General features: G+C 42.0%; 2 protein-coding genes across 2 annotated transcripts in view; one reads left to right on the top strand and one right to left on the bottom strand.

Annotated features, from left to right (window-relative positions):
* The window catches only part of rbms2b (RNA binding motif, single stranded interacting protein 2b), a 119753-nt gene extending 108397 nt beyond the window's left edge, over positions 1 to 11356 (top strand). Inside the window, 6 exon segments of the mRNA XM_034172430.1 lie at positions 9124 to 9159; positions 9162 to 9200; positions 9203 to 9231; positions 9321 to 9401; positions 9485 to 9563; positions 9680 to 11356. Of these exon segments, the coding sequence (XP_034028321.1) occupies positions 9124 to 9159; positions 9162 to 9200; positions 9203 to 9231; positions 9321 to 9401; positions 9485 to 9562 (263 nt within the window). The 3' untranslated portion in view covers position 9563; positions 9680 to 11356.
* Positions 11357 to 14587: 3231 nt separating this feature from the next.
* si:dkey-21c19.3 (sentrin-specific protease 1) overlaps positions 14588 to 26675 on the bottom strand; it is a 34210-nt gene continuing 22122 nt past the window's right edge. The window contains 4 exon segments of the mRNA XM_034172431.1: positions 14588 to 14721; positions 14723 to 14746; positions 21750 to 21845; positions 24159 to 24243. Coding sequence (XP_034028322.1) covers positions 14683 to 14721; positions 14723 to 14746; positions 21750 to 21845; positions 24159 to 24243 — 244 coding nt within the window. The 3' untranslated portion in view covers positions 14588 to 14682.

Raw genomic sequence — 26675 nt, forward strand, 5'->3', positions numbered from 1 at the left:
GTTAAGGACTCTGTTTTTGTTGCTCTTCTGTTTGTAAAGAAACTCTTGTACAATATGTAAATACCTTGTAACTGTTAAAATGGCCTAAGCAGTGGGTCACCCCTCTGGGTCTGGTCTGCTTAAGGTTTCTTCCTCCTTATCCACTCTTGCTTGCCTCTACTGGTGGTTGGCTCTCACTGCGGTATTGTATCACTTCCTGTTCCGGAGCACAGCGGTGTTTTTCTGTATCTGTTAGCTGTTTAATCTGCGCAGTTAGATTGATCTAGTTATCTAGATTACGATTTGTTTCCCAGTGTAATCTTTACGTGCCTTAACTAAAGCACTCCTTCTGCTGAATCACCTCTAAATTATTTACACATTATTCACTTTGCGTGTTTTTAGGAATCCGCTAGCTTAGCGTAGTTACTAGCTCTTAGCCGATTTAGCATGGCGGCTTCTCCTGTCTCTCCCGCACTTTTCTGCTCTGTGTTTGAAATCTTTAGTTATTCCTCAGCCTCCTTTAGCAGTAACGGTACTTGTAATAAGTGTAGCTTATTCGTAGCTTTGGAGGCCAGGCTGGGCGAATTGGAGACTCGGCTCCGCACCGTGGAAAATTCTACAGCTAGCCAGGCCCCTGTAGTCGGTGCAGGACCAAGGTAGCTTAGCCGCCGTTAGTTACCCCCTGGCAGATCCCGAGCAGCCGGGAAAGCAGGCCGACTGGGTGACTGTGAGGAGGAAGCGTAGCCCTAAACAGAAGCCCTGTGTACACCGCCAACCCGTTCACATCTCTAACCGTTTTTCCCCACTCGACGACACACCCGCCGAGGATCAAACTCTGGTTATTGGCGACTCTGTTTGAGAAATGTGAAGTTAGCGACACCAGCAACCATAGTCAATTGTCTTCCGGGGGCCAGAGCAGGCGACATTGAAGGAAATTTGAAACTGCTGGCTAAGGCTAAGCGTAAATTTGGTAAGATGTAATTCACGTCGGCAGTAATGACACCCGGTTACGCCAATCGGAGGTCACTAAAATTAACATTAAATCGGTGTGTAACTTTGCAAAAACCAATTGTCGGACTCTGTAGTTTTCTCTGGGTCCCTCCCCAATCAGATCCGGGAGTGACATGTTTAGCCGCATGTTCTCCTTGAATTGCTGGCTGTCTGAGTGGTGTCCAAAAAATGAGGTGGGCTTCATAGATAATTGGCAAAGCTTCTGGGGAAAACCTGGTCTTTGTTAGGAGAGACGGCATCCATCCCACTTTGGATGGAGCAGCTCTCATTTCTAGAAATCTGGCCAATTTTCTTAAAATCCTCCAAACCGTGACTATCCAGGGTTGGGACCAGGAAGCAGAGTTGTAGTCTTACACACCCTCTCTGCAGCTTCTCTCCCCCTGCCATCCCCTCATTACCCCATCCCCCGTAGAGACGGTGCCTGCTCCCAGACTACCAATAACCAGCAAAAATTCTATTTAAGCATAAAAATTCAAAAAGAAAAAAATAATATAGCACCTTCAACTGCACCACAGACTAAACAGTTAAATGTGGTCTATTAAACATTAGGGTCTCTCTCTTCTAAGCCCTGTTGGTAAATGATATAATAATTGATCAACATATTGATTTATTCTGCCTTACAGAAACCTGGTTACAGCAGGATGAATATGTTAGTTTAAATGAGTCAACACACCCCGAGTCACACTAACTGTCAGAAATGCTCGTAGCACGGGCCGGGCGGAGGATTAGCAGCAGTCTTCCATTCCAGCTTATTAATTAATCAAAAACCCAGACAGAGCTTTAATTCATTTGAAAGCTTGACTCTTAGTCTTGTCCATACAAATTGGAAGTCCCAAAAAACAGTTTTATTGTTATTATCTATCGTCCACCTGGTCGTTACTGTGAGTTTCTCTGTGAATTTTCAGACCTTTTGTCTGACTTAGTGCTTAGCTCAGATAAGATAATTATAGTGGGCGATTTTAACATCCACACAGATGCTGAGAATGACAGCTCAACACTGCATTAATCTATTATTAGACTCTATTGGCTTTGCTCAAAAGTAAATGAGTCCACCCACCACTTTAATCATATCTTAGATCTTGTTCTGACTTATGGTATGGAAATAGAAGACTTAACAGTATTCCCTGAAAACTCCCTTCCGTCTGATCATTTCTTAATAACATTTACATTTACTCTGATGGACTACCCAGCAGTGGGGAATAAGTTTCATTACACTAGAAGTCTTTCAGAAAGCGCTGTAACCTAGGTTTAAGGATATGATTCCTTCTTTATGTTCTCTAATGCCATATACCAACACAGTGCAGAGTAGCTACCTAAACTCTGTAAGTGAGATAGAGTATCTCGTCAATAGTTTACATCCTCATTGAAGACAACTTTGGATGCTGTAGCTCCTCTAAAAAGAGGAGCTTTAAAGCAGAAGTGCCTGACTCCGTGGTATAACTCACAACTCGTAGCTTAATAGCAGATAACCAGTAAGTTGGAGAGGAAATGGCGTCTCACTAATTTAGAAGATCTTCACTTAGCCTGGAAAAAGAGTCTGTTGCTCTATAAAAAAGCCCTCCGTAAAGCTAGGACATCTTTCTACTCATCACTAATTGAAGAAAATAAGAACAACCCCAGGTTTTCTTTTCAGCACTGTAGCACAGGCTGACAAAGAGTCAGAGCTCTATTGAGCTGCGCTATTCCATTAACTTTAACTAGTAATGACTTCATGACTTTCTTTGCTATACAAAATTTTACTATTAGAGAAAAAATTACTCATAACCATCCCAAGACGTATCGTTATCTTGGCTGCTTTCAGTGATGCGGTATTTGGTTAGACTCTTTCTCTCCCGATTTGTTCTGTCTGAGTTATTTTCATTAGTTACTTCATCAAACCATCAACACTGTTATTAGAAACCATTCCTACCAGGCTGCTCAAGAAGGCCCTACCATTATTAATGCTTTGATCTTAAATATGATCAATCTATCTTTGTTAGTTGGCTATGTACCAAGGCTTTTAAGGTGGCAGTAATTAAACCATTACTTAAAAAGCCATGACTTGACCCAGCTATCTTAGCTAATTATAGGCCAATCTCCAACCTCCTTTCTCTCAAAAATTCTTGAAAGGGTAGTTGTAAAACAGCTAACTGATCATCTGCAGAGGAATGGTCTATTTGAAGAGTTTCAGTCAGGTTTTAGAATTCATCATAGTACAGAAACAGCATTAGTGAAGGTTACAAATGATCTTCTTATGGCCTCGGACAGTGGACTCATCTCTGTGCTTGTTCTGGTTAGACCTCAGTGCTGCTTTTGATACTGTTGACCATATAAATTTTATTACAGAGATTAGAGCATGCCATAGGTATTAAAGGCACTGCGCTGCGGTGGTTTGAATCATATTTGTCTAATAGATTACAATTTGTTCATGTAAATGGGGAATCTTCTTCACAGACTAAAGTTAATTATGGAGTTCCACAAGGTTCTGTGCTAGGACCAATTTTATTCACTTTATACATGCTTCCCTTAGGCAGTATTATTAGACGGTATTGCTTAAATTTTCATTGTTACGCAGATGATACCCAGCTTTATCTATCCATGAAGCCAGAGGACACACACCAATTAGCTAAACTGCAGGATTGTCTTACAGACATAAAGACATGGATGACCTCTAATTTCCGCTTTTTAAACTCAGAATAACACTGAAGTTATTGTACTTGGCCCCACAAATCTTAGAAACATGGTGTCTACCAGATCCTTACTCTGGATGGCATTACCCTGACCTCTAGTAATACTGTGAGAATCTTGGAGTCATTTTTGATCAGGATATGTCATTCAAGCGCATATTAAACAAATATGTAGGACTGCTTTTTTGCATTTACGCAATATCTCTAAAATCAGAAAGGTCTTGTCTCAGAGTGATGCTGAAAACTAATTAATGCATTTATTTCCTCTAGGCTGGAATGTTGTAATTCATTATTATCAGGTGTGTCCTAAAAGTTCCCTAAAAAGCCTTCAGTTAATTCAAAATGCTGCAGCTAGAGTACTGACGGGGGACTAGAAGGAGAGAGCATATCTCACCCATATTGGCCTCTCTTCATTGGCTTCCTGTTAATTCTAGAATAGAATTTAAAATTATTCTTCTTACTTATAAGGTTTTGAATAATCAGGTCCCATCTTATCTTAGGGACCTCGTAGTACCATATCACCCCAATAGAGCGCTTTGGCTCTCAGACTGCAGGCTTACTTGTAGTTCCTAGGGTTTGTAAGAGTAGAATGGAGGCAGAGGCCTTCAGCTTCAGGCTCCTCTCCTGTGGAACCAGCTCCCAATTCAGATCAGGGAGACAGACACCCTCTCTACTTTTAAGATTAGGCTTAAAACTTTCCTTTTTGCTAAAGCTTATAGTTAGGGCTGGATCAGGTGACCCTGAACCATCCCTTAGTTATGCTGCTATAGACGTAGACTGCTGGGGGGTTCCCATGGATGCACTGTTTCTTTCTCTTTTGCTCTGTATGCACCACTCTGCATTTAATCATTAGTGATCGATCTCTGCTCCCCTCCACAGCATGTCTTTTTCCTGGTTCTCTCCTCAGCCCCAACCAGTCCCAGCAGAGAGACTGCCCCTCCCTGAGCCTGGTTTCGCTGGAGGTTTCTTCCTGTTTAAAAGGGAGTTTTTCCTTCCACTGTAGCCAAGTGCTTGCTCACAGGGGGTCGTTTGGCCCGTTGGGTTTTACATAATTATTGTATGGCCTTGCCTTACAATATAAAGCGCCTTGGGGCAACTGTTTGTTGTGATTTGGCGCTATATAAAAAATTGATTGATTGATTGATTATCACCAGAGGGAGTTTTTCCTTACCACTGTCACCTGGGTTGCTTGTTCAGGGGGTTGCTAAGGTATAGACTTTACTCATGTGAAGTGCCTTAAGGCAACTTTGTTGTGATTTGGCGCTATACAAATAAATAAATAAATTTAATTGACATTCTTGTGTCGGAGTCCTCGGAACATTGAGAGACACTTGGGAAGAATTTATGGAGTCATGAGGTCACTGGACAGAGGTATTTTGTGATGCTGATACCTTTGCTTGAGATTGAAGGTGCAGTCTTTAGGATCCCGGTGTTTCCTGTCTTACTGTATGGTTGTGGCACTTGGACACTAAGCAGTGACCTAAGGCAATGACTGGATGCTTTTGTTACTCTGTCTTATGTCAAACAGACTGCTACTTACAAAACTTGCATGAGGAATATCATGCGGCGCCCTTCTCTGGGTGTCATTCAGCACACAGGTGCCCATTGTTGAGGATACTCACTCATCTCATCATGACTCATCTTCAACCGCTTTTCTGGGTTCGGGTCATCGGGGCAACAGCTCCAGCAGGGGACCCCAGACTTCCCTATCCCCGTGCCAGATTGACCACCTCTGACTGGGGGGATCCTGAGGCATTCCCAGGCCAGTGTGGAGATATAATCTCTCCACCTAGTCCTGGGTCTTCCTCGGGGTCTCCTCCCAGATGGACATGCCTGGAACACCTCCCTTGGGAGGCACCCAGGAGGCATCCTTACCAGATGCCCGAACCACCTCAGCTGGCTTCTTTCAACGTGAAGGAGCAGCGACTCTACTACGAGCTCCCCACGGATGACCGAACTTCTCACCCTATCTCTAAGGGAGACACCGGCCACCCTCCTGAGGAAGCCCATTTCAGCCGCTTGTACCCGCGATCTAGTTATTTCGGTTATGACCCAACACTCATGACCATAGGTGAGAGTAGGAACGAAGATATTGACCAGTAGATCGAGAGCTTCGCCTTTTGGGTCAGCTCCCTTTTCATCACAACAGTACGGTAGAGCAATACAATACCGCCCCAGCTGCGCCGATTCTTCGGCCAATCTTACGCTCCATCGTCCCCCTCACTTGTGAACAAGACCCCAAGGTACTTGAATCTCCTTCACTTGGGCAAAACTGCATTGCCTAGGCAATCCATCGGTTTGCTGCTGAGAACCATGGCCTCAGATGTAGAGGTGCTGATCCTCATCCCAGCCACTTCACACACAGCGAATCGATCCGGTGAGTGTTGGAGGTCACTGGCCGTTGAAGCCAACAGGACCATATCATCTGAAAAAAGCAGTGATGAGACCCCGAGCCACCAAATTGGAAACCCTTGTCTCCCCGACTACGCCTCGATATCCTGCCCAGAATATCACAAACAGGATTGGTGACAAGGTGCAGCCCGGTGGAGGCCAACCTCCACCGGAACGAGTCCAACTTACTGCTGAGCACCGAAGACAGCTCTCGCTTTGCGAGTACAGTGATTGGACGCCCTGAGAAGGGACCCCCTCACTCCATACTCCCGCAGCACCTCCCACATTATCTCCCAGGCTACCCGATCATATGCCTTCTCCAAGTCCACAAAACACATGTAGACTGGGTGGGCATACTCCCAGGCACCTCCAGGATCCTTGTGAGAGTAAAGAGCTGTTCAGTTGTTCCACAACCAGGACAGAACCCACATTGTTCCTCTTCAATCCGAGGTTGGCCGAACTCTCCTTTCCAGCACCCTGGAGTAGACTTTACCAGGGAGGCTGAGTAGTGTGATGCCCCTGTAGTTGGCACACACTCTCTGGTCCCCCTTTTTAAATATGGGGACCACCACCCCAATTTGCCACTCCTTAGGCACTGTCCCAGACCTCCACACAATGTTGAAGAGACATCTTATCCAAGACAATCCCTCCACACCCAGAGCCTTCAGGGCCCAGGGCCTTGCCACTGTGGAGTTGTTTGACTACCTCAGTGACTTCCACCAAGGGTCTGATGCAGGAGTTCCTTAAAGTGTTCCTTCTAGCGCCTGATTACATCCTCACTTGAGGTCAACAGAATCCCATCCTTACTGTAGACAGCTTGAATGGTTCCACGTTTCCCCTCCTGAGTTGCCTCAAGGTCCGCCAGAAGCACCTTGGTGCTGACCAAAAGTCCTTCTCCATGGTTGTTCAGAACTCCTCCCATGCCCTTTGCTTTGCCTCCCCCACAGCAGAGGCTGCTGCCCTTTGGGCCTGTCGGTACCTTGCAACTGCCTCTGGAGTCCTCCGAGATAACATATCCCGGAAGGACTCCTTCTTCAGTCGGACAGCTTCCCTGACCAACAGTGTCCACCACGGTGTTCGAGGATTGCCGCCCCTTGAGGCATCTAAGACCTTCAGGCCACAGCTCCCCATTACAGCTTCAGCAATGGAAGCTTTGAACATTGCCCATTCTGGTTCAATGCCCCTAACCTCCACAGGGATGCTAGAGAAGCTCTGCCGGAGGTGTGAGTTGAAGATCTGCCGGACAGTGGGCTCCTCCAGACGTTCCCACTTCACCCGCACTATCTGTTTCGGCTTACCAGGTCTGTCCAAAGTCCACCCCCACCCTCTGCTCCAACTCACCACCAGATGGTGATCAGTTGACAGCTCTGCCCCTCTACTTCAACTCGAGTGTCCAGAACATGCGGCTTCAAATCAGATGATACAATCACAAAATCGATCATCGATCTTTGGCCTAGGGTGCTCTGGTACCATGTACACTTATGAGCATCCTTATGTTCGAACATGGTGTTCATTATGGGCAGTCCGTGACTAGCACAGAAGTCCAATAACAACCGACCATTCGGGTTTAGATCAGGGAGGGCCGTTCCTCCCAATCACACCTCTCGAGGTGTCTCTGTTATTGCCCACGTGTACGTTGAAGTCCCCCAGCAGAACAATTGAGTCCCCCACCGGAGCCCCATACAGGACTCCATCAGGACTCCAAGAAGGCCCGAATACTCCAAAATGCTGTTGATGATGTCAGTTGCTGTGTTCAGGGTTCTAGCTAGGACCATTTTAATGCCGGGTAAATTATGTGATTGTGGCTCTTAGCTTTAGGGGGCCGTGGGGCCCGTGGCCCCCCAAAGCTATATGGGTTTTATACCACTAAAACATTATTGGCAAGCCCTATTTTAACTAATTTTGAGTGGTTTTAGATACATTGAAAGCAGGAGTAATAAACTAAAAAATTATATTTATGTTGTAATATTGTAAGATCAAAGTTCTTTTTTGCATGTTTCTGTCAAAGTCTAAATTTTTCTGTCATCCTGACAGTTTTTTTTATTCAACATATTTGAGTTGGTTGTATGACATTTCTTTTTACACAATATAGCACTAATTGCCTTGTTTGAACAAGAGGTGAACCTGGACTGATTTGTCAAAACCTGCTCTTTTAAATGAAAAACTTTCTGAATGAGTTGTCCACTTTCCTCTTTCACTGACGCTGTGCCCCTCCTCCTCTCCCATCCCTCCTCCTCTGCTCCACCCACCCCCCCCCCCTCTCTCTCTCTCTGTTTCTCTCCCTCCTCCTCCCCCTCGCTCACTGATCACACCATCTGCTGTTTTTCGAACTTGGAGCTTTTTGGAAGCATGAAGCCTTTCAACTGTAAAATAAACTGTAAATGTCTAAATATATCATCATATACGGACACAGAAGGACTTCTGGATTATTTAATGTAGAATTTTCATGGCATTTTTTTCCCTCAGTTCAGAGCACAGCAGAGATGCTGTTTTCAGGTGCTGCCCTTCACAGTGCGCTGCTTTGGCCACAGAACGTGCTGACTCTCTGATCTCTGCTGTTTGCGATTTGATATGACGAAAATGAGAAATATACTTACTACTTTAATTATTGGTTTAAAATTGCAACACTATGACTCTATAAGCTTGAAATGCGATCGAATTGGTACATTTTCAGCAACATTTCAGTACATATTTTAGAAATTCTGTGCTGGGTGGCACAGCCAATTTAAACCCGAGAGCCGGGTGGCAATTTGCAGTACTGGGCAGGGCCGCCCAGTGGCATCCTCCCCCTGGCTAGAACCCTGATTGCGTTGGAGTTTTCCTCACAGCTCCCATAGTGATTCTGTTATCAGCTGCTGTTGTTTTTAGTTGAGCCATTTCAGTATCTGTTGCCTCACCTGTGGTTTCTTTCCTTCTCAGGTCATTTTGGATTGTTGCGATAGCTGTGCTCAGTGTTTGTGCCTCTGATTGACCCATACTGATATAAAAAGAAAAAAGGGGCCGAACATGCTGCCACATGTGATGTTGTTTTATATTCGTTGTGTCATGCTGATGTCAGTGTTTCATTTTTTCGACAGGGGAGTCCTGACACCAGGAATGGACCACACCATGTCCATCAGCCAACATCAATGATGGGACCTCTGGCACAGCAGCTCAGCACCTCTCCATGGGCAGCAGTGGCACAGTCAGTCATATTTCCAGTTCAGCTGTTTGGAGTTATTCTGCAGTCATGTAATATGATGTTTTGAATGAATTGTGTCTGTTCTCCTACAGTACATGCCAGCAAACGCCTCTATGCAGGGGACCTATATCCCCCAGTACACCCAAGTGCCTGCCACCAACATGTCAGTTGAGGTAACTGCCCGTTTTTAGTGATCAGAACCACGCAACACCCAAACGTGTCTGTGCATACATTTAATGTTTGCCACGTCTCTCAGGAAAGTGCTGTCCAGCAACCTGTTGCCATAGAGACGCCCACAGAACACGCAACCTACTCTTACCAGCATAACAAGTGAGGTGAGTGTTGATCACATCTGGTGTTTTTGTCTTGCCATGCGGTTGCTATAGAAATGAGAAAAATATGTAGCAGAAGCACTTTTTGTTAATTGGTGACTCTTTTCACACCGTGTCAGGTCTCTCAGTCTGGAGCTCCTGCGACTCTCATGGCGCCCGTGTCCGGACATTCGGCACAGTGGCTCTGCACACAATGCACCAGACACTTGGGAGGAATGTGGACCGTTACACAAAAAAGGACTAAACTATATTTTCTACAAACTCATGTTTTAATACAAACTGTTACACTCCAAATCACTGAGGCTGAAGAACGGCAGGAAAACGAGCTACAGAACGGAACGCAGAGCGTCATGTTTTGGGAACATTCGGGCAAAAGGTCACACTCAGACAGATTCACTACTCATTTTATGAACAGCAAGTTCATAATCCTTTCTGGAGAGCTCGAAACCAACCAGAAAAGAAGCATTTCAGCTCCATGCTGTGTTTTGGATCATGCTTTTGTTTTGTAAGATATGCTGATTTTAAATCGGCTTTTTAGTCAGATACATTCTGGCTTTCCACCTTTCTTTTGTACATAATTCTTTATTTGAGTGTATGTGTGTTTGTATTTTTTTAAAGCTTTATGTGTTTTTGACTTATTGATTGATGCAAATGTTTGAAGGCTCAAAAGCAGCTCATCAAAAAAAGCCAAGGACTCGCACGTTGGACAGGTTTGGTGCCTAAGATTAATTTCTCTCAAAGTGGCAGCACTTTGACCAGGTATCAAACTGTACCTGGACTCCCTTGTATTGTATTTTTTTTTCCTGGCACTTGACTTTAAAATAATTTATAGTTCTGCCATTTTGACAAGCTTTGGACAATCAGATTAAAAAGAAGAGATTTAGAGATGGCAGTAAGTCATCAAAGACGCACGTCAGAGATTCCTGCAAAAGAGGATTCAAAGCATTCCACAGAATATGACCAGAAGGGTTCTGAATCCTGCTTCACTTTGAGCTGCTCCACACAGTTAAATCCAAACTGGGGTAACAGTGATGGATACACTCAGAGCTGCCTGTACATAAGAGGAATTTATTGAGGCTTTCTTTGGATTCTACTTATCGATGTAGTGAGGCTTCAGTGTTTGAGAACAGTTGTTCCTAAAGTCTGAAATCTTCACAGAAACCTGTACGGCTCTGTCCTGTGATTAGAAGAAGGTTCAGTAGATTGATGTGGCCGTATCGATGGTTTAATATTTGTCTGTTACTGTGTGTGTTTGGGTTGTCACATTTGTTTTCACCCTCATGTTTTTATATCTCTTATTTAAAAAAGTTTTTGAAATTCACTTGGAATACTTTTAAGATTGATCTTTTTTTTTAGAAGCAGAAGAAGCTTGATTTTATTTTTGAGTTGTGTATTACTAGAAAATTTTCAGTTTGCTTGATTTTTGTCTCATTCTTGGCAATGAAGCTTTAATTTTTTTTATTCATTTCACTTGTCTCAAATGTTGGCACTTGATGAACATGACTCCTGATCATGGTGTGAATTATGTTTGCTTGGTTATTCATGTCTTCTTTTTTTTAAAACACAGTTGTGTCCCTAACAGTTGGGACAATTTGGCAAATATGTTCTAAACCTTAACTTACCTCATCTCACCAGAGCAATGTAGGTGCAGTTTGTGTACAACAGATGACGGGCAATAACCACGCGGGTAGTTCTGGTGGCTCCTCACAGCTGGTACTGTGTCCATGTCCTTTAATGCTTCTGTCCAACACACTCAGTCTGATCTATGCAATTAATTTATTGTCCTTAAAATGCAATCTCAGTCTAGCTCACATGGTTCTTGTTTCATCACACATAAAATTTGCAGATTCATTAAGTTTTTAAACAGTAAAAATATGGTTGACTTTGGAAGCTGTTTACTTGATTGCCTAATCAGCTGACATAAAGGCATGGTGGCTTAGTGGTTAGCATGGTTGCCTCAGAACAAGAAGGTCCTGGGATCACTTCCCACCTTGTCCTTTCTGTGTGGAGTTTGTATGATCTCCTCGTGTCTGTCTGGGTTTCATCCCACAGTCAAAAGCATCCTTATTGCGGGTCTGCTTCTTTCTCCACTCCTGACCAAGGCAGGGTCTCTCTACATTTGGAGGTGGTACCTCTGTTCTGCTCACTGCTCTTAGGGGTTGGCTTGTGTCTAACTGTAATTAGGATGAGTTAAATGCATAGGACAATTTTTGGTGCATGTACAGTAAAGGCCCTTCTCCGTCCCATCATGTTTTAGGTGTACAGTGCATCCAGAAAGTACTCACAACACTTCACTTTTTCCACATTATGTTACAGCCTTATTCCAAAATGGAGTAAATTCATTTTTCCTCTCAATATTCTACTCACAACACCCCATAATGAAAACATGGAAAAGTTTTTTCTTTTTTGGTAATTTTTACAAATTTATTAAAGATAAAAAAAAAACCTAATAAATCACATGTACATAAGTATTCACACCCTTTGCTCAATACTTTGTTGATGCACCTTTGGCAGCAATTACAGCCTCAAGTCTTCTTGAATATGATGCCCCAAGCTTGGTGCACCTATCTTTGAGCAGTTTTGCACATTCCACTTTGCAGCACCTCTCAAGCTCCATCAGGTTGGATGGGGAGCGTTGGTGCACAACCATTTTCATGATCTCTCCAGAGATGTTCCAATCAGATTCAGGTCGGGCTTTGGCTGGGCCACTCAAGGACATTCACAGTTGTTCTGAAGCCACTCCTTGATATCTTGGCTGTGTGCTTAGGACCATTGTCCTGCTGAATGAAGTCGCCTGCAGGTCAAGAGCACTCTGGAGCAGGTTTTCTTCCAGCAAGTCTCTGTACATTGGCTGCATTCATCTTTCCCTCAATCCTGACTAGTCTCCCAGTTCGTGCCACTGGAAACATCCCCACATCATGATGCTGCCACCACCATGCGTCACTGTAGGGATGGTGTCTGGTTTCCTCCAAACATGATGCCTGGCATTCATGCCAGAGTTCAATCCTTTGTCTCATCATACCAGAGAATTTTGTTTCTCATGGTCTGAGAGTCCTCCGGGTGCCTTGGCAAAGTCCAGGTGAGACTGCCATGTGCCTTTTACTAAGGAGTGGCTTCCATCTGGCCACTCTACATACAGGCCTGATTGGTGGATTGCTGCAGAAATGGTTGTCCTTCTGAATGGTTCTCTCTCCACAGAGGAATACTGGAGCTCTGACAGGGTTCTTGGTCACCTTCCGACGAAAGCCTTTCTCCACCGATCGCCAAGTTTTGATGGGTTGCCAGTCCTAGGAAGATCTGAACTTCTTCCTTTTACAGATGGTTAAGTCACTATCAATGTGGGACCTTATATTTAGACGAGTGTATGTCGTTCCAAATCATGTCCAGTCAACTGACTTTGCCACAGATGGACTCTAATTAGCTTTAGAAACATCTCAAGATCAGTGGAAACAGAATGCACCTGAGCTCAATTTTGACCTTCATGGTAAAGGCTACGAATACTTATGCATGTTATTTCTTTAGCTATAAAACTAAAATATGGGAAAAGTGAAGTACTGTGATACTTTCTGGCTATATGGTATTTTGTGGTACATTTTGTCATCAATTTGCTTCACAGTGACTTGAAGGAATGTCCAAAAAAAAAAAAAAAATGCAGGAGAAATTTAACTTTCACAGAAATGCCTTACAATTCACTGGAAGAAAGAAGTGCTTCAGCTTGATGATGGCCTGGACCTGACTGGAACCTTTTTTTTTTTTTTTTTCAGTCATGCACTGCTAATGTTTAAAATGAAATTAAGTGATCTATAAATCAAAAGAAACTAACAATTTTGAGGTTTTTTTTTGGGGGGGGGGGGGGGGGGAGAGGGGGGGGGGGGGGGGGGGGGGGGGGGCATTTTTATTCCAAAATACTCGTATTGAAGAAATCCCGTTACATTTCTTATAAAGGCTTACTGAGTCAAACTATTGCTGCTACTTCTGGATTGCCAAGTATCTGGATCACTTTTAGCTGAAGGTCATTCAACCAGTTGTCATATTTTGCAAACCATGTTCAACAGTGCATGTGTCACTTGTTGTGCATCAAACAGCTTCCCCTTAGTAAATGTTTGCTGCCATGATGTTTGTCTCAACACTCAGTTATTAAACTTAACTTCGTTTCATTTTGAACTTGAACTTGTACTCCCACCCCTCCGCCTCTGATATAGTGCATGTTTGCCTCAAAAAAAAAAAAAAAAAAATGCCGACACTCGTGTGTTGACATATTATCAAATATGCAGTTCGTATAACAAACCTGACTGGTTTTGAGGTAATACAGTCACAACACAGAAATTATATCCAAAACAGACTTGGGACTTAAATTTACAAAAAAAAAAAGTCTCACTCTACAAGAAGCAGTATTAAGTTTACAAATATGTACAAAATTGAAAATAGACATTTGCCCAGAAACTGCTGTTGAAACAAAGCCCAAATAAATAACAATAGACTTTGAACCCTAATTTACAATCTTGTATCAATAGTTTTCTTAAAAATATTACAGACGTTGGGGTGACCAGCAATGCAACATAAGAGTCATTACAAATCATACTCTGAGGCAATGTTACATTTGAAGACTTGGGTTATTATAATAAATAAAAAAAGGGGGGGGGGGGGGGGGGGGGGAACTAAAGCAAGTTTGTCCTGCAGGGAAAATCATTTCATCCCTATAAAGACAGACCCCAATTTGGCTAAGTGGACATTTATAAATTTTTATGGTAAAGACTAATCCATTTCACACATTACAAATAAACACCAAAAGTATTACTCAAACAATGCAGCATAATGTACTTATTTCCAAAATATTGTAACTCTATCACATTGAACATTGCAGCTCAGAGAATGGTTTGTATGTGTAATCTCGAAACATTCTGGTTCGACAATGCAGAAATACATAAAGATGTTGGGTCCATGGGGGGGCGGGGGGCGCTTTGTGCGGCGCTGCAGCATAAACAGCAGAGTATCAGGTGAGCTGGCTCCTGATTTGATGAGCTGGTGTGTAGGTCTTTTCCACAGCAAGACCGTGAGGTCCTGGGGAACGAACGTTTGCTGCGGTGTGTAAGGTGTGGCTTTGTGATCCTCCATGCTGACATCACAACAGTTTGTGGTTCACAATCTCCCAAACCATTCTTTCTTCTGAAGTACGGCATGTGTTTCTGTCAAATCACAACAGACACAGTTAAGCTTCAAAAAGGATTACTGTAACTTCAGCTGCCTTTGACGCTCTGAAGAAATGTGGCCTTAAAAAAAAAAAAAAAGTACAATCTCTGGGTTGTAGTGAATGATGTCATCACCACACAGGATTCACCCAGCTTTGTAAAGAATTAACAAATTACAGATAAGACAGTGATTTGTTTAATAAGTGAACATTCTCGCTTAAGACAAATTCAATTAATGTTTTCCAAGATCAAGTGGGGGGAGGGGGGGGCACGATGAGGAAAAAGGTTACGCAATCACCAGCAAAAAAAAAAAAAAAAAAAAATCTCCACCAAACTGGCTCCAATTTCCTTAAACTGCAACTAATGGATAAGGCTGACAGAATGGAGACTCGTCAATTCTTAAATCCAACCACAAATGCTCACTGGGATGGAGACTCAGACCGTTCACGAGGCGCTGTGTCACGAGTTGATTTGTCTTTGTTCTATTAAACTATTAACACTTATTCCTCTGCAGCAACATACATTCTCATCAATCAACAGAATGTTTATTTTAAAAAAAAATGAAGCTGGAGAAAGTTCATACGGTCACTGCACCCTGTGCACCGACTGCTGACATAACGATGACCATCTCCCTAATGTCTTTGATTGATAACTGGTCACATATTAAACACCAAACGCTTCATATGTTCCACTATAACGGCACCGATTTCTCAAAGCACATTTCTGACTAATTACTAAATATCACTATTTCCATGTTTTCTCCAGATCTATCTGACTTATTACAGGTCTGTCACAGACAGGCTGTTTCCATCCATTTCATTCAATTTTCCAATCATATGATTTCAGTTTTCCATCCTGTCCCTTGAACCACTGCTTTGATCTACTAGCATGTTTTCCTTTTATAGACTTTCCATTTGGTTTGTGCTTGTACCAAATATAGATACAACTGACTGAAATAATCAACATCCTTTTGCCACACTATGCACTGCCATCCTTTCTGACAGTTCAAATTGACATCTCCAGCAGCTCCTTAAAGTCTGTAACCACTAAACTGGGTCTCTTTGTATTTATTTATTTTTAGATTATTCCCCAAATACTGACACATTGTAGACTTATGCTGGTATGTTTATGCTGGTTAAGAACCAAAACGGAGTAATTACAGAATGTTTCCCTCCAAATTGATCTGGAATTTGAGATATGTTTCACAAAACCAGATTCTTCAGACCATTAAAAAAAAAAAAAAAAAAAAACTGTGTCACATGATCACGATCCCACACCTGCAAACAGAAATCTGCCAGTTTATGAATGGGGTTCGAGGTGGCTCCAAAATGCGAGTCACTCCCCAGACACCCCTCCAACAATGTCCAACTTTGCAGCAGAAATAAAATGGTTTACAGCCTGGAGAAAAAACGTTTTTGGTCTCTACAGATAAGCTTTCCCCGGTCATGACAACCGGATGGGGATAGTTCACTCCCCATATATTTTTTTTTAAATAACTCATCAGTATAAGATATTTTAAGCCATGAGGTTACAAATATTACAGGCATGGCTGCTTTCAGCAACCGTTACTGTGTGCCTCTGAGTCCAGAGCAAATGATTTGCTTACATAAAACTAATCAAACTAATTTCCTTTAAAGTAGACCTGCTTGAAATAAATGCAGTCAGATCTTTGGACCAAAAAATGACATATTTACACATTAAGATCCTTCTGAATGTAGTAAAGTAAATCTACAAGCCCAGATCTGTTCATTCAATGGAGGAATCTTCGTTTAAAAATGACGAAATTTACAGCGAAATGTGGCCCTCCGCAAAACTGTCATCACATCCGGGACGTTGCCGAGACGCAAGAGACAAGACCCTAGTCCCAGCATGCATTGCGCGTGCCAACTGTAATTTTGTGGATTTACATCAGTTTGCATCTTTACAAAAGCACCTTTTACTGTCTTATACAGAAGGATCGACTTTTTTAAAAACTTCATATTGTTTTGCGGTACGTTGGTGAGTATACAATTTTCTTTTATTTTTGCTTGAAAATTATTTTTGGGGACTTTTTCCATACGCCCATTTGATTGAGTGGTGTCGCATTTAAAAGTCCTACTGTCTTTAGCCTCCATGTTACTGTTGCGTGGGTACGGAAGTTATTAAAAAGATACAAACCTCTCTCAGTGGCCACGAAGCTATGCTGGCTTGCGATTACCGAGACCGTGCGGCGCTGTGGATTTTTTCGCAAGAAGTCTGTCCTTGAGGCGTGCGGCCGGAGCGCTCCGCATCCAAAACAGCGAGCGTAGTCCTCTGGACTTGTTGCCAAGTGGCCGCACCTACATTCAGGTAGAACAGGGAGGTAGTGCCGGAGTTGGTCGCAGCTCTGCACAGCAGACACGGGGGCGGTTGTGTGAGTGGCCCGCTGTGTTGTTTACCGAGCCCGACAGACTCGGTAGCGCATCGGAGGCAGTGAGAGCAAGGCGTAAGGGTCGGGGAACAACGTCGCCCGCTGTCGATGTCACCGCTGATCTGAGCATGCAGAGCTGTTTCTCACATTCATTGCAGCTTACTTTTGGATGTTGAAACCGGGATGTGTATAATGCTGCGTTCACACCGGGCGCGACCAGACGCCACAAATTCGCTTCGGGCGCATGGTGACGGACGTGCCACCATCGCCCGGTGTGTCGCTCTGCTTTCGTTGCGAAAATTCGCCCCAGTGCATCATCAAATAGGAGAAGCTTCCTTTCCCGCTCGCCTGCTCCGGTTGTCAGTCAAGTTAACATGACAGACCTTGATCACACGGAGCGAGTTGTTGTGCTCCCCAATTCAGGAGTATCATCATTTGCTGCAGGAGCTGCGCCTGGATGACGGCCGCTTTTCAGCGGTCCTTCCGCCTCTGCAGGGACCCCCAGTCTAAGGACCTCCTGTCATGTTCACGCCGCGCACATGTAAACAATTAAAAAAACTCTGCTGCTGCTGTGGGGCTGCTGCTCGCTCTTCCCCAAAAAACTCTGTCATAATTGTGTTTAGAAACCAGTCACCACTGTTTTATTATACATCTGTGTAGTTAATAAGTAAAATAATCTCATGGACAAAGCATGCAGCAATAACAGCAGCAGGTATCAGTCGAGCTGGCTCCTGATCCCGGGGAACGAACGTTTGCCGCGGTGTGTAAAGGTGTGCTTTGTGCTCCTCATGCTGACATCACAACAGTTTGTGTGTTGTGCTCAAAAACTGTCATAATTATGAAATAAAGGACAAAAGGGACATAAGTCCTGCTCACAGGCTGCTACCAGATACAGGACATGTTCACATCCAACTCAGTCAAACCTCCAGACATCTCCACGTCCACTACATATTCAGTCCCTGATTGGTCATCGCGGCAAGACGAAAAAGTTCAGATTTTTCAATTTGGGGAGGAGGGCAACGCAACATGACGCAATGCAATATCGCGCTACAAACGCGCCAATCGCTCAAAATCGCTTCACTCGCGTCGCTTCATTCGCATTGCGCTGCGCGGCTTTGGTGCCATAGTCCTTCATAGGAACTACATGGCAACCTGTCGCTGCTGTCGCTCGCGTCGCGCCCCGGTGTGAACGCGGCATTACAGTAACATTACTAACAGATAAAATCAATTTCAATGCGGGATCGGACTAAAGGCGCTAGCGCTCCGTCTTCTCCCTCATGTCACGGCAATGTCCTGGATTGTACAAACAGTTTTCGAAGAGAGCTAAATTTTAGGTGCAAATTTGTCATTTTTAAATGAAGATTTCTCCGCTGGAATTACAAATTTGGGCTTGCAGATTTACTTTACTGCATTCATAAGGGTCTTATAAATACATATCAGCTATTTCTTTGTGAGATCTGACCACATTTATTTCAATGCAGGTCTACTTTAAACATTTAACTTTACACTAAAACTAGAGTGCCTTAATTGAGAGAGTGCATCAACTCTGAACATGGTGCCATTTTGGTTCCAACTGGTGCTGAACTACGAATGAACCTTTATGTTTTCATCTTTTTTTTTTTTTATCATTTAACCACATACAGCAACACATCCAGGTATAGGTGCTATCAAAACAAATATAAAAACAGTTAACCTATCAAATTCAAAATTTATGATGACTTAATTTAAAGCCTAATTTTTGCAGCTGCACAGCTGTAATTCTGTGTCAATGCAATGACATGTTGTGACAGTTTTAAAGTTCTCTGTCGCAGGATTATGGTTTATTATGGATTAATTGACCTCAACAAGCTTTCTTTCTACAACCCCTGGCAATAAATTATGGAATCAACCGGCCGCGGAGGATGGTCATTCAGTTGTTTAATTTTGTAGAAAAAACGCAGATCACAGACATGACACAAAACTAAAATCATTTCAAATGGCAACTTTCTGGCTTTAAACACTATAAGAAATCAGGAAAAATAATTGTGGCAGTCAGTAACGGTTACTTTTTTAGCCCAAGCAGAGGGGAAAAAAAAAAAAAAACAAAAAAAAAAATGGACTCACTCAATTCTGAGGAATAAATTATGTAATCACCCTGTAAATTTTCATCCCCAAAACTAACACATGCATCAAATCAGATCTGCTCATTAGTTTGCATCTAAAAGGAGTGATCACACCTTGGAGAGCTGTTGCACCCAAGTGGACTGACATGAATCATGGCTCTAACACGAGAGATGTCAACTGAAACAAAGGAGAGGATTATCAAACTCTAAAAGAGGGTAAATCATCACGCAATGTTGCAAAAGATGTTGGTTGTTCACAGTCAGCTGTGTCTAAACTGTGGACCAAATACAAACACATGGGAAGGTTGTTAAAGACAAACATACTGGTAGACAAGGAAGACATCAAAGCGTCAAGACAGAAAACTTAAAGCAATATGTCTCAAAAAATCGAAAATGCACAACAAAACAAATGAGGAACGAATGGGAGGAAACTGGAGTCAACATCTGTGACCAAACTGTAAGAAACCGCCTAAAGGAAATGGGATTTACATACAGAAATGCAAAACAAAAGCCATCATTAACACCTAAACAGAAAAAAAAAAAAAGAAGGTTACAATGGGCTAAGGAAAAGCAATCGTGGACTGTGGATGACTGGATGAAAGTCATATTCAGTGATGAATCTCGAATCTGCATTGGGCAAGGTGATGATGCCTGGAACTTTTGTTTGGTGCCGTTCCAATGAGATTTATAAAGATGTCTGCCTGGAAGAGAACATGTAAATTTCTACAGTCATTGATGATATGGGGCTGCATGTCAGGTAAAGGCACTGAGGAGATGGCTGTCATTACATCATCAATAAATGCACAAGTTTACGTTGATATTTTGGACACTTTTTCTTATCCCATCAACTGAAAGGATGTTGGGGATGATGAAATCATTTTTCAGATGATAATCGCATTGCATAGAGCAAAAACTGTGAAAACATTCCTTGCAAAAAGACACATAGGGTCAATGTCATGGCCTGCAAATAGCCGATCTTAATCCAATTGAAAATCTTTGGGGGAAGTTGAAGAAAATGGGCCATGACAAGGCTCCAACCTGCAAAGCTGATCTGGCAACAGCAATCAGAGAAAGTTGGAGCCAGATGATGAAGAGGTAATGTTTTGCACTCAAGTCCATGCCTCAGAGACTGCAAGCTGTTATAAAAGCCAGAGGTGGTGCAACAAAAATACTAGTGATGTGTTGGAGCGTTCTTTGTTTTTCATGATTCCATATTTTTTTCCTCAGAATTGAGTGGATTCCATATTTTCTTCCTCTGCATGGTCTAAAAAAGTAACCATTACTGACTGCCACAATTATTTTTTCCTGATTTCTATAGTGTGTCCTTAAAGCCACAAAACTGCCATTGGAAATGACTGTAGTTTGGTTCCTGTCTGTGATCTGCTTTTGTTCTACAAAATTAAGCAACTGAATAACATCCTCTGAGGCCAGTGATTCCCATAATTGTGTCAGGGAGGTTGTACAATCAACACCTCTGAATCAAATGTAAGCTGTACAATTTACTCTTTACAGACTTCGTGCTGGTAATGTGCAGACGTTTCTGATCCGTTTTGTAATCAGTGGTGCAGTGCAAAACTATTATAATATGATGGCAAACGAAGCAGTGAAAGCAGAAAAGTGTCAAATATAGCCTTTTGTGCTGATTTAACAGGTGCCTGTCAGGCTGCAGGTCTGAGTCTGAACACGGTGTGAAAAAAAAAAACGGTCTTTTAATCACAGAATGACTCTGGTCCCACTTTACCCAAATTGGCGAGTGTCAAAGATGAACTTTAATTTGTACCTCTGTTTCTATGCATGTCCAGACTGCTCTGGATTTTTTTTTTTTTTTTTTTTTTTTTTTTAAATGGAAATTGCGATCGGATGGGACATTTATCCGATTGAGCGAAAAAATCCGTTATACACGTTGTTTATTACATGGAAAACAATAGAAAAACATTGGGACTTTTTTGTCCAGTGACTGCGAATATCTGGTTATACGATGATGGTTTAAGTGAGTTTTACTGTACATGGGACTGAACAATAAATTTACCTTTCAAAGCTTTGACAACAAAGTCGCTTCCATCCCACACAGCTGACTTTATTTTCCCAAATGTTTCTTCTGTTCGGATCTGAAGGGAATCTGTACGTCTTGAAGCCCTTGTTGTGTCTATTTGCGCCTCCAAATGCACAGCAACCTGCCATTTTCAATGAATAAATAAATAAAAGCTGTATTTCCATGCAGACAGATTAACAGTGCACGCTATTTGGAACCAAGATGGCACCACAAGTCACGTGACTGGTTTTGTTTTCTAAGCAGATTTCCCAGGTGAAGCAAGGCCACATTTTACGTCGCTGTAAATTATCGACAGGAATACGCAACTAGCGTTATGATAACATGGTCATTTCGAATTCTTTCATTTGAAATCATTAATTAAAACTAAAAGTTTTTAAACTGTCCAGACAAAATCTTTGTCCCTAAAATCTTTGCTCAGCGCTGTGTGTGTTTCTTGCTTGTGAACACTTTGATTACCTGCGTGAATGTGATTGGCTTGTCTTTGGTAATGTAGTCTGCGTACTTGCACGTGAACATTCCACAGTCACTCCCATTCATTTGCTGTGGGATTTCCCTGAGACCACAAAGAAGAACATCAACTCTTTACTGCAAAATAACAAAGTGTGAAATGATGTTTCAGTGATGAAAGTGGGACATGGGTGGGGGGGGGGGGGTGCTCCCCCAGAAAAAGATGAAATCTCAGATGCATTCTGGTGCATTTTCAGGTCTATCCCCCCCCCCCCCCCCCCAAAAAAAAAAATCTGTTGAAAATTTGTTGGGTCAGGTCAATTTTTCCACCCCAGAAAAAGGTATTCATTATCCAACTATTCATTAAGTCACCAATATAACATTTAGCTCCCAGTAACACTGATTTGGGTTTAAATTAGATTCTTATTTGCTTCTATAAATGGGAAACACAATAACAGTTTTTTCCTTCCAGTGCTGTCAACATTTCTTGGATACTCACAGCTTAAGTGTTGTGCAAAACGAAACAAAAACTTTTTTCACATCAATATCTGACTTCTACGAGCAGGTAAAACATTTATCATATTTTAATTCACATTAATATTTCACACCCATGTAACAGAAGAAACCATAAAATGCAGATTTAGCAGGCTAACATATCACATTTTCATGTAGACAGCTTGAATTAAATTCATCCCCAAAAGAGTTTGACTTATGTGAAATAACATCAACTGACAACAAGTTCCGTCAAAAACATGATGTCATAAACCAAAACCTACCAGGAGTGTTAATGTTTCTGTATAAATGATGATTAAAATAAGTTGGGGTCTGTGTTTTTGTGCCTTTTGGTCAAGCCAGCCCCCATTTTTATTCATGAACTTTAAATTGTCTCCTTGCAGCAGAACGTTTCAGCCATTTCCTTTGCAGTTTCACCACAACACGGAGTTCACGGTAAAATATGTAACAGCAACTCTTATTTGCTGATGTGTGGATGAGCGGCACCGCATAACATATTTTTCAGTCTTGGACCAGGACGTGAAACTGCGAGACTTAATATTCACATCTCAGAGACGTTTCCAAGCAATTTTACAAATATAAACGTAAAATATAGACCACAGACAGCAAAACAAAAATAACCTTTTTTCTTCTTTCGAGTTTACTGGCGGTTTGCAAACCAACATGGTGCATTACCGCCACCAACTGTTTGGGTGTGGGACATTGATTCTGACATATGCCATCAAAAATAGCCCGGAAACGTTCACCACGCAAGTAAAAAACTGGATTTCCGGAATACTTTAACTGTTTTCATAATACACTTCACATACTGTGTATGCAGTTAGGTTTTTTTGTTTTGTTTTTTTTCCGGGAGTATATATATATATATATATATATATATATTTATTTCAAAAGGTAGCTATAACCAGGTAGGGCTCAATAGACCATTGTTGCATTCTCAATACGCATGCTCAGTAGTGTGCAAATCTCACATGACTAAGCGTGAGCTCCCACCTCTGCTATTGGCATGGGGGGGCGTGATGTGCCTATTTGCCCAAAACTCATATGAGTAGTTGCTCTCATAGCTTATTCCACAGGGTGCTGTTGTACTATAATCGTTCACAATCCAAAAAAAAGTGATTAAACAGTGCAGACCTGGCAACCCGCTTCAAAATGAAAGTAAACTTCACTCTTGGCCAGATGTTCAGCTGCTTTCAGTGCAAGTTTTACTGATTCTAAATACTTGAAAAATGTTGAGTTGGTGTTTTCTTTTCATGACGACTGGAGCAGTACACTTTAAATTTTTGATGAATAAATGAAATGTTGCCTTTTTATAACGTTCTGCAAGCTGCCTGCCAAGGCTTCCTGACTGATTGGGAGGAAAATTGGAAAAACAGTGGACTGTTCCGCTATCATTTGTGCGAAGCACGTATGAATCAAGAGATTAAACGTACTTTCACACAAGCTATTTTTACTGTTGTAATACTGAATGATTTTTTATGAATAAAGCCATGACAAAAATGTACACACAATGCATACAGGATTATAGCTGACGCCACCAATGTCATATACTAAATATTGTCTTATTGCTCTGATTCTCATGTCTGGGACACGTTTAAGGGACTTTCTCCACCTTTCTTTAGGCAAGTTACAGGTATTTGTTGCAGTATTATCCATAGATTCAGACACAATGAAAGGCTCTGCTCCCCGCGGCGTTCTACATGAGTGACTTGTAGAGTAATCAGTGTGCATGAGTCAAACAATGTAAGAATGGTCTATTAAGGCTCACACAGGGATCCAAACTTAAAAATCCTCCAATCCTTTGCTGAAGTCCACATCATTTGTCTGACCATAACCACAGAGTCAGTTGAGCACCACAGTCAGATGTCACAATAAACATGCATACTTTTGTGTACAAAGGCTTACGTTGCGCCTTTTGATATGCAGAGTCCATCCTGAGGTATCCAGTTCTTTGTTCTTCTTGTCCTTACTTTCCTGTTGTAGGTACTCACTAAACAAATGAATTTTATTAGTTCCAGACAGGTTAAGAGTTAAATGTCCAAAGGCCACATTTTATTATGTAGCTTCACAACTAAAACTGCAGTTTTCATCACAGTTACAAAGCCATAAGTCTCAATTATCGTTACAAAAAAATCAAGACCATAAATAAACTTTAAAAAATTTATGCATGTGCATAAGGCATCGTGGCTGAAGACGCACCCTGAGAATTTATGAGCAGACTCATTGTGCACCACAGATTATTTGACATGGCAATCAGGACCAAAGTGGGACCTCCCCCACCCCACTGATGTTGAGAAAAATAAATGCACTTCATTTAACAACCATCATATACAGTTAAAAATATTTACATCATCCACAATTAATAACAATAATAGTAGTAGCATTATTAATGTCAAGCCCTGAATCATCATCACCATCTTTCAGCTGCTCCTGTTAGGTATCGCCACAGCAGATCAACAGTTTCCATCTCACCCTGTTCTCAGCATCTTCCTTTGTCACACCAGTCACCCGCATGTCACCCCCAGCACATCCACAAACCTCTTTGGTCTCCCTTGTCTACTCCTGCCTGGTAGCTCCATCCTCAGCATCCTCCTTCCTATATACCCAGGGTCCTGCTCTGCTCATGTCCAAACCATCTCAGTATCACCTCTCTGACTTTGTCTCCAAACTGTTCGACCTCTGATATGTTCATTCCGAATCCTGTCTGTCCTTGTCATTCCCAAAGAAAATAACAGTATCTTCAGCTCCGCCTCTGGTCTTTTTGTCGCACCACCGCCTCTAAGCAGCACAACATAGCTGGTCTCACTACTGTCTTGTAGACTTTCCCTTTCACTCTTGCAGAATCCTTTTGTCACCAATCATTCCTACCACTCCACCCTGCCTGCACTCTCTTCTTCACCTCTCTACCACATTCTCATTTACCAGTGCACCCAGTGTGTTCACAGCGCTGCACATTGCACATTTTTAATATTATAGCCTGATTCCAAAATGAATGAAATTCATTTTTTCCCCCCTCAAAATTCTACAGACAACTCCCTATAATGACAACGTGAAAAAGTTTTGGGTTTTTTTTTTTTTTTTTTGCAAATTTGTTAAAATAATAACAACAAACTAAGACATCACATGTACAGTGGGGCCAACAAGTATTTAGTCAGTCCCTGATTGTGCAAGTTCTCCTACTTAGAAAGATTAGAGGTCTGTAATTGTCATCATACAGTAGTGTTCAGAATAATAGTAGTGCTATGTGACTAAAAAGATTAATCCAGGTTTTGAGTATATTTCTTATTGTTACATGGGAAACAAGGTACCAGTAGATTCAGTAGATTCTCACAAATCCAACAAGACCAAGCATTCATGATATGCACACTCTTAAGGCTATGAAATTGGGCTATTAATAAAAAATAAAAAAAAAGTAGAAAATATGTTCAAACTGCTTTTTTTAGCAATCCTGTGAATCACTAAACTAGTATTTAGTTGTATAACCACAGTTTTTCATGATTTCTTCACATCTGCGAGGCATTAATTTTGTTGGTTTGGAAACAAGATTTTGCTGGTTTACTAGTGTGCTTGGGCTCATTGTCTTGTTGAAACACCCATTTCAAGGGCATGACCTCTTCAAGTATTCTGACATATCCAAACTGATCCATGATACCTGGTATGTGAAATATAGGCCCAACACCATAGTAGGAGAAACATGCCCATATCATGATGCTTGCACCACTATGCTTCACTGTGTGTGATCTGTGGCTTGAATTCAGAGTTTGGGGGTCGTCTCACAAACTGTCTGCGGCCCTTGGACCCAAAAAGAACAATTTTACTCTCATCAGTCCACAAAATATTCCTCCATTTCTTTTTAGGCCAGTTGATGTGTTCTTTGGCAAATTGTAACCTCTTCTGCACGTCTTTTATTTAACAGAGGGACTTTGCGGGGGATTCTTGCAAATAAATTAGCTTCACACAGGCGTCTTCTAACTGTCACAGCACTTACAGGTAACTCCAGACTGTCTTTGATCATCCTGGAACTGATCAATGGGTGAGCCTTTGCCATTCTGGTTATTCTTCTATCCATTTTGATGGTTGTTTTCCGTTTTCTTCCACGCGTCTTTTTTTTTGTCCATTTTAATGCATTGGAGATCATTGTAGATGAACAGCCTATAATTTTTTGCACCTGCGTATAGGTTTTCCCCTCTCCAATCAACTTTTTAATCAAACTACGCTGTTCTTCTGAACAATGTCTTGAACGTCCCATTTTCCTCAGGCTTTCAAAGAGGAAAAACATGTTCAACAGGTGCTGGCTTCATCCTTACATAGGGGACACCTGATACACAAAATTGATGAACTCACTGAACGAATGCCACACTATTATTGTGAACACCCCCTTTTCTACTTTTTTTTTTTTTTTACTAATAGCCCAATTTCATA

The sequence above is a fragment of the Thalassophryne amazonica genome, chromosome 6, assembly GCF_902500255.1.
Source record: "Thalassophryne amazonica chromosome 6, fThaAma1.1, whole genome shotgun sequence".
NCBI classification, from domain to species: Eukaryota; Metazoa; Chordata; class Actinopteri; order Batrachoidiformes; family Batrachoididae; genus Thalassophryne; species Thalassophryne amazonica.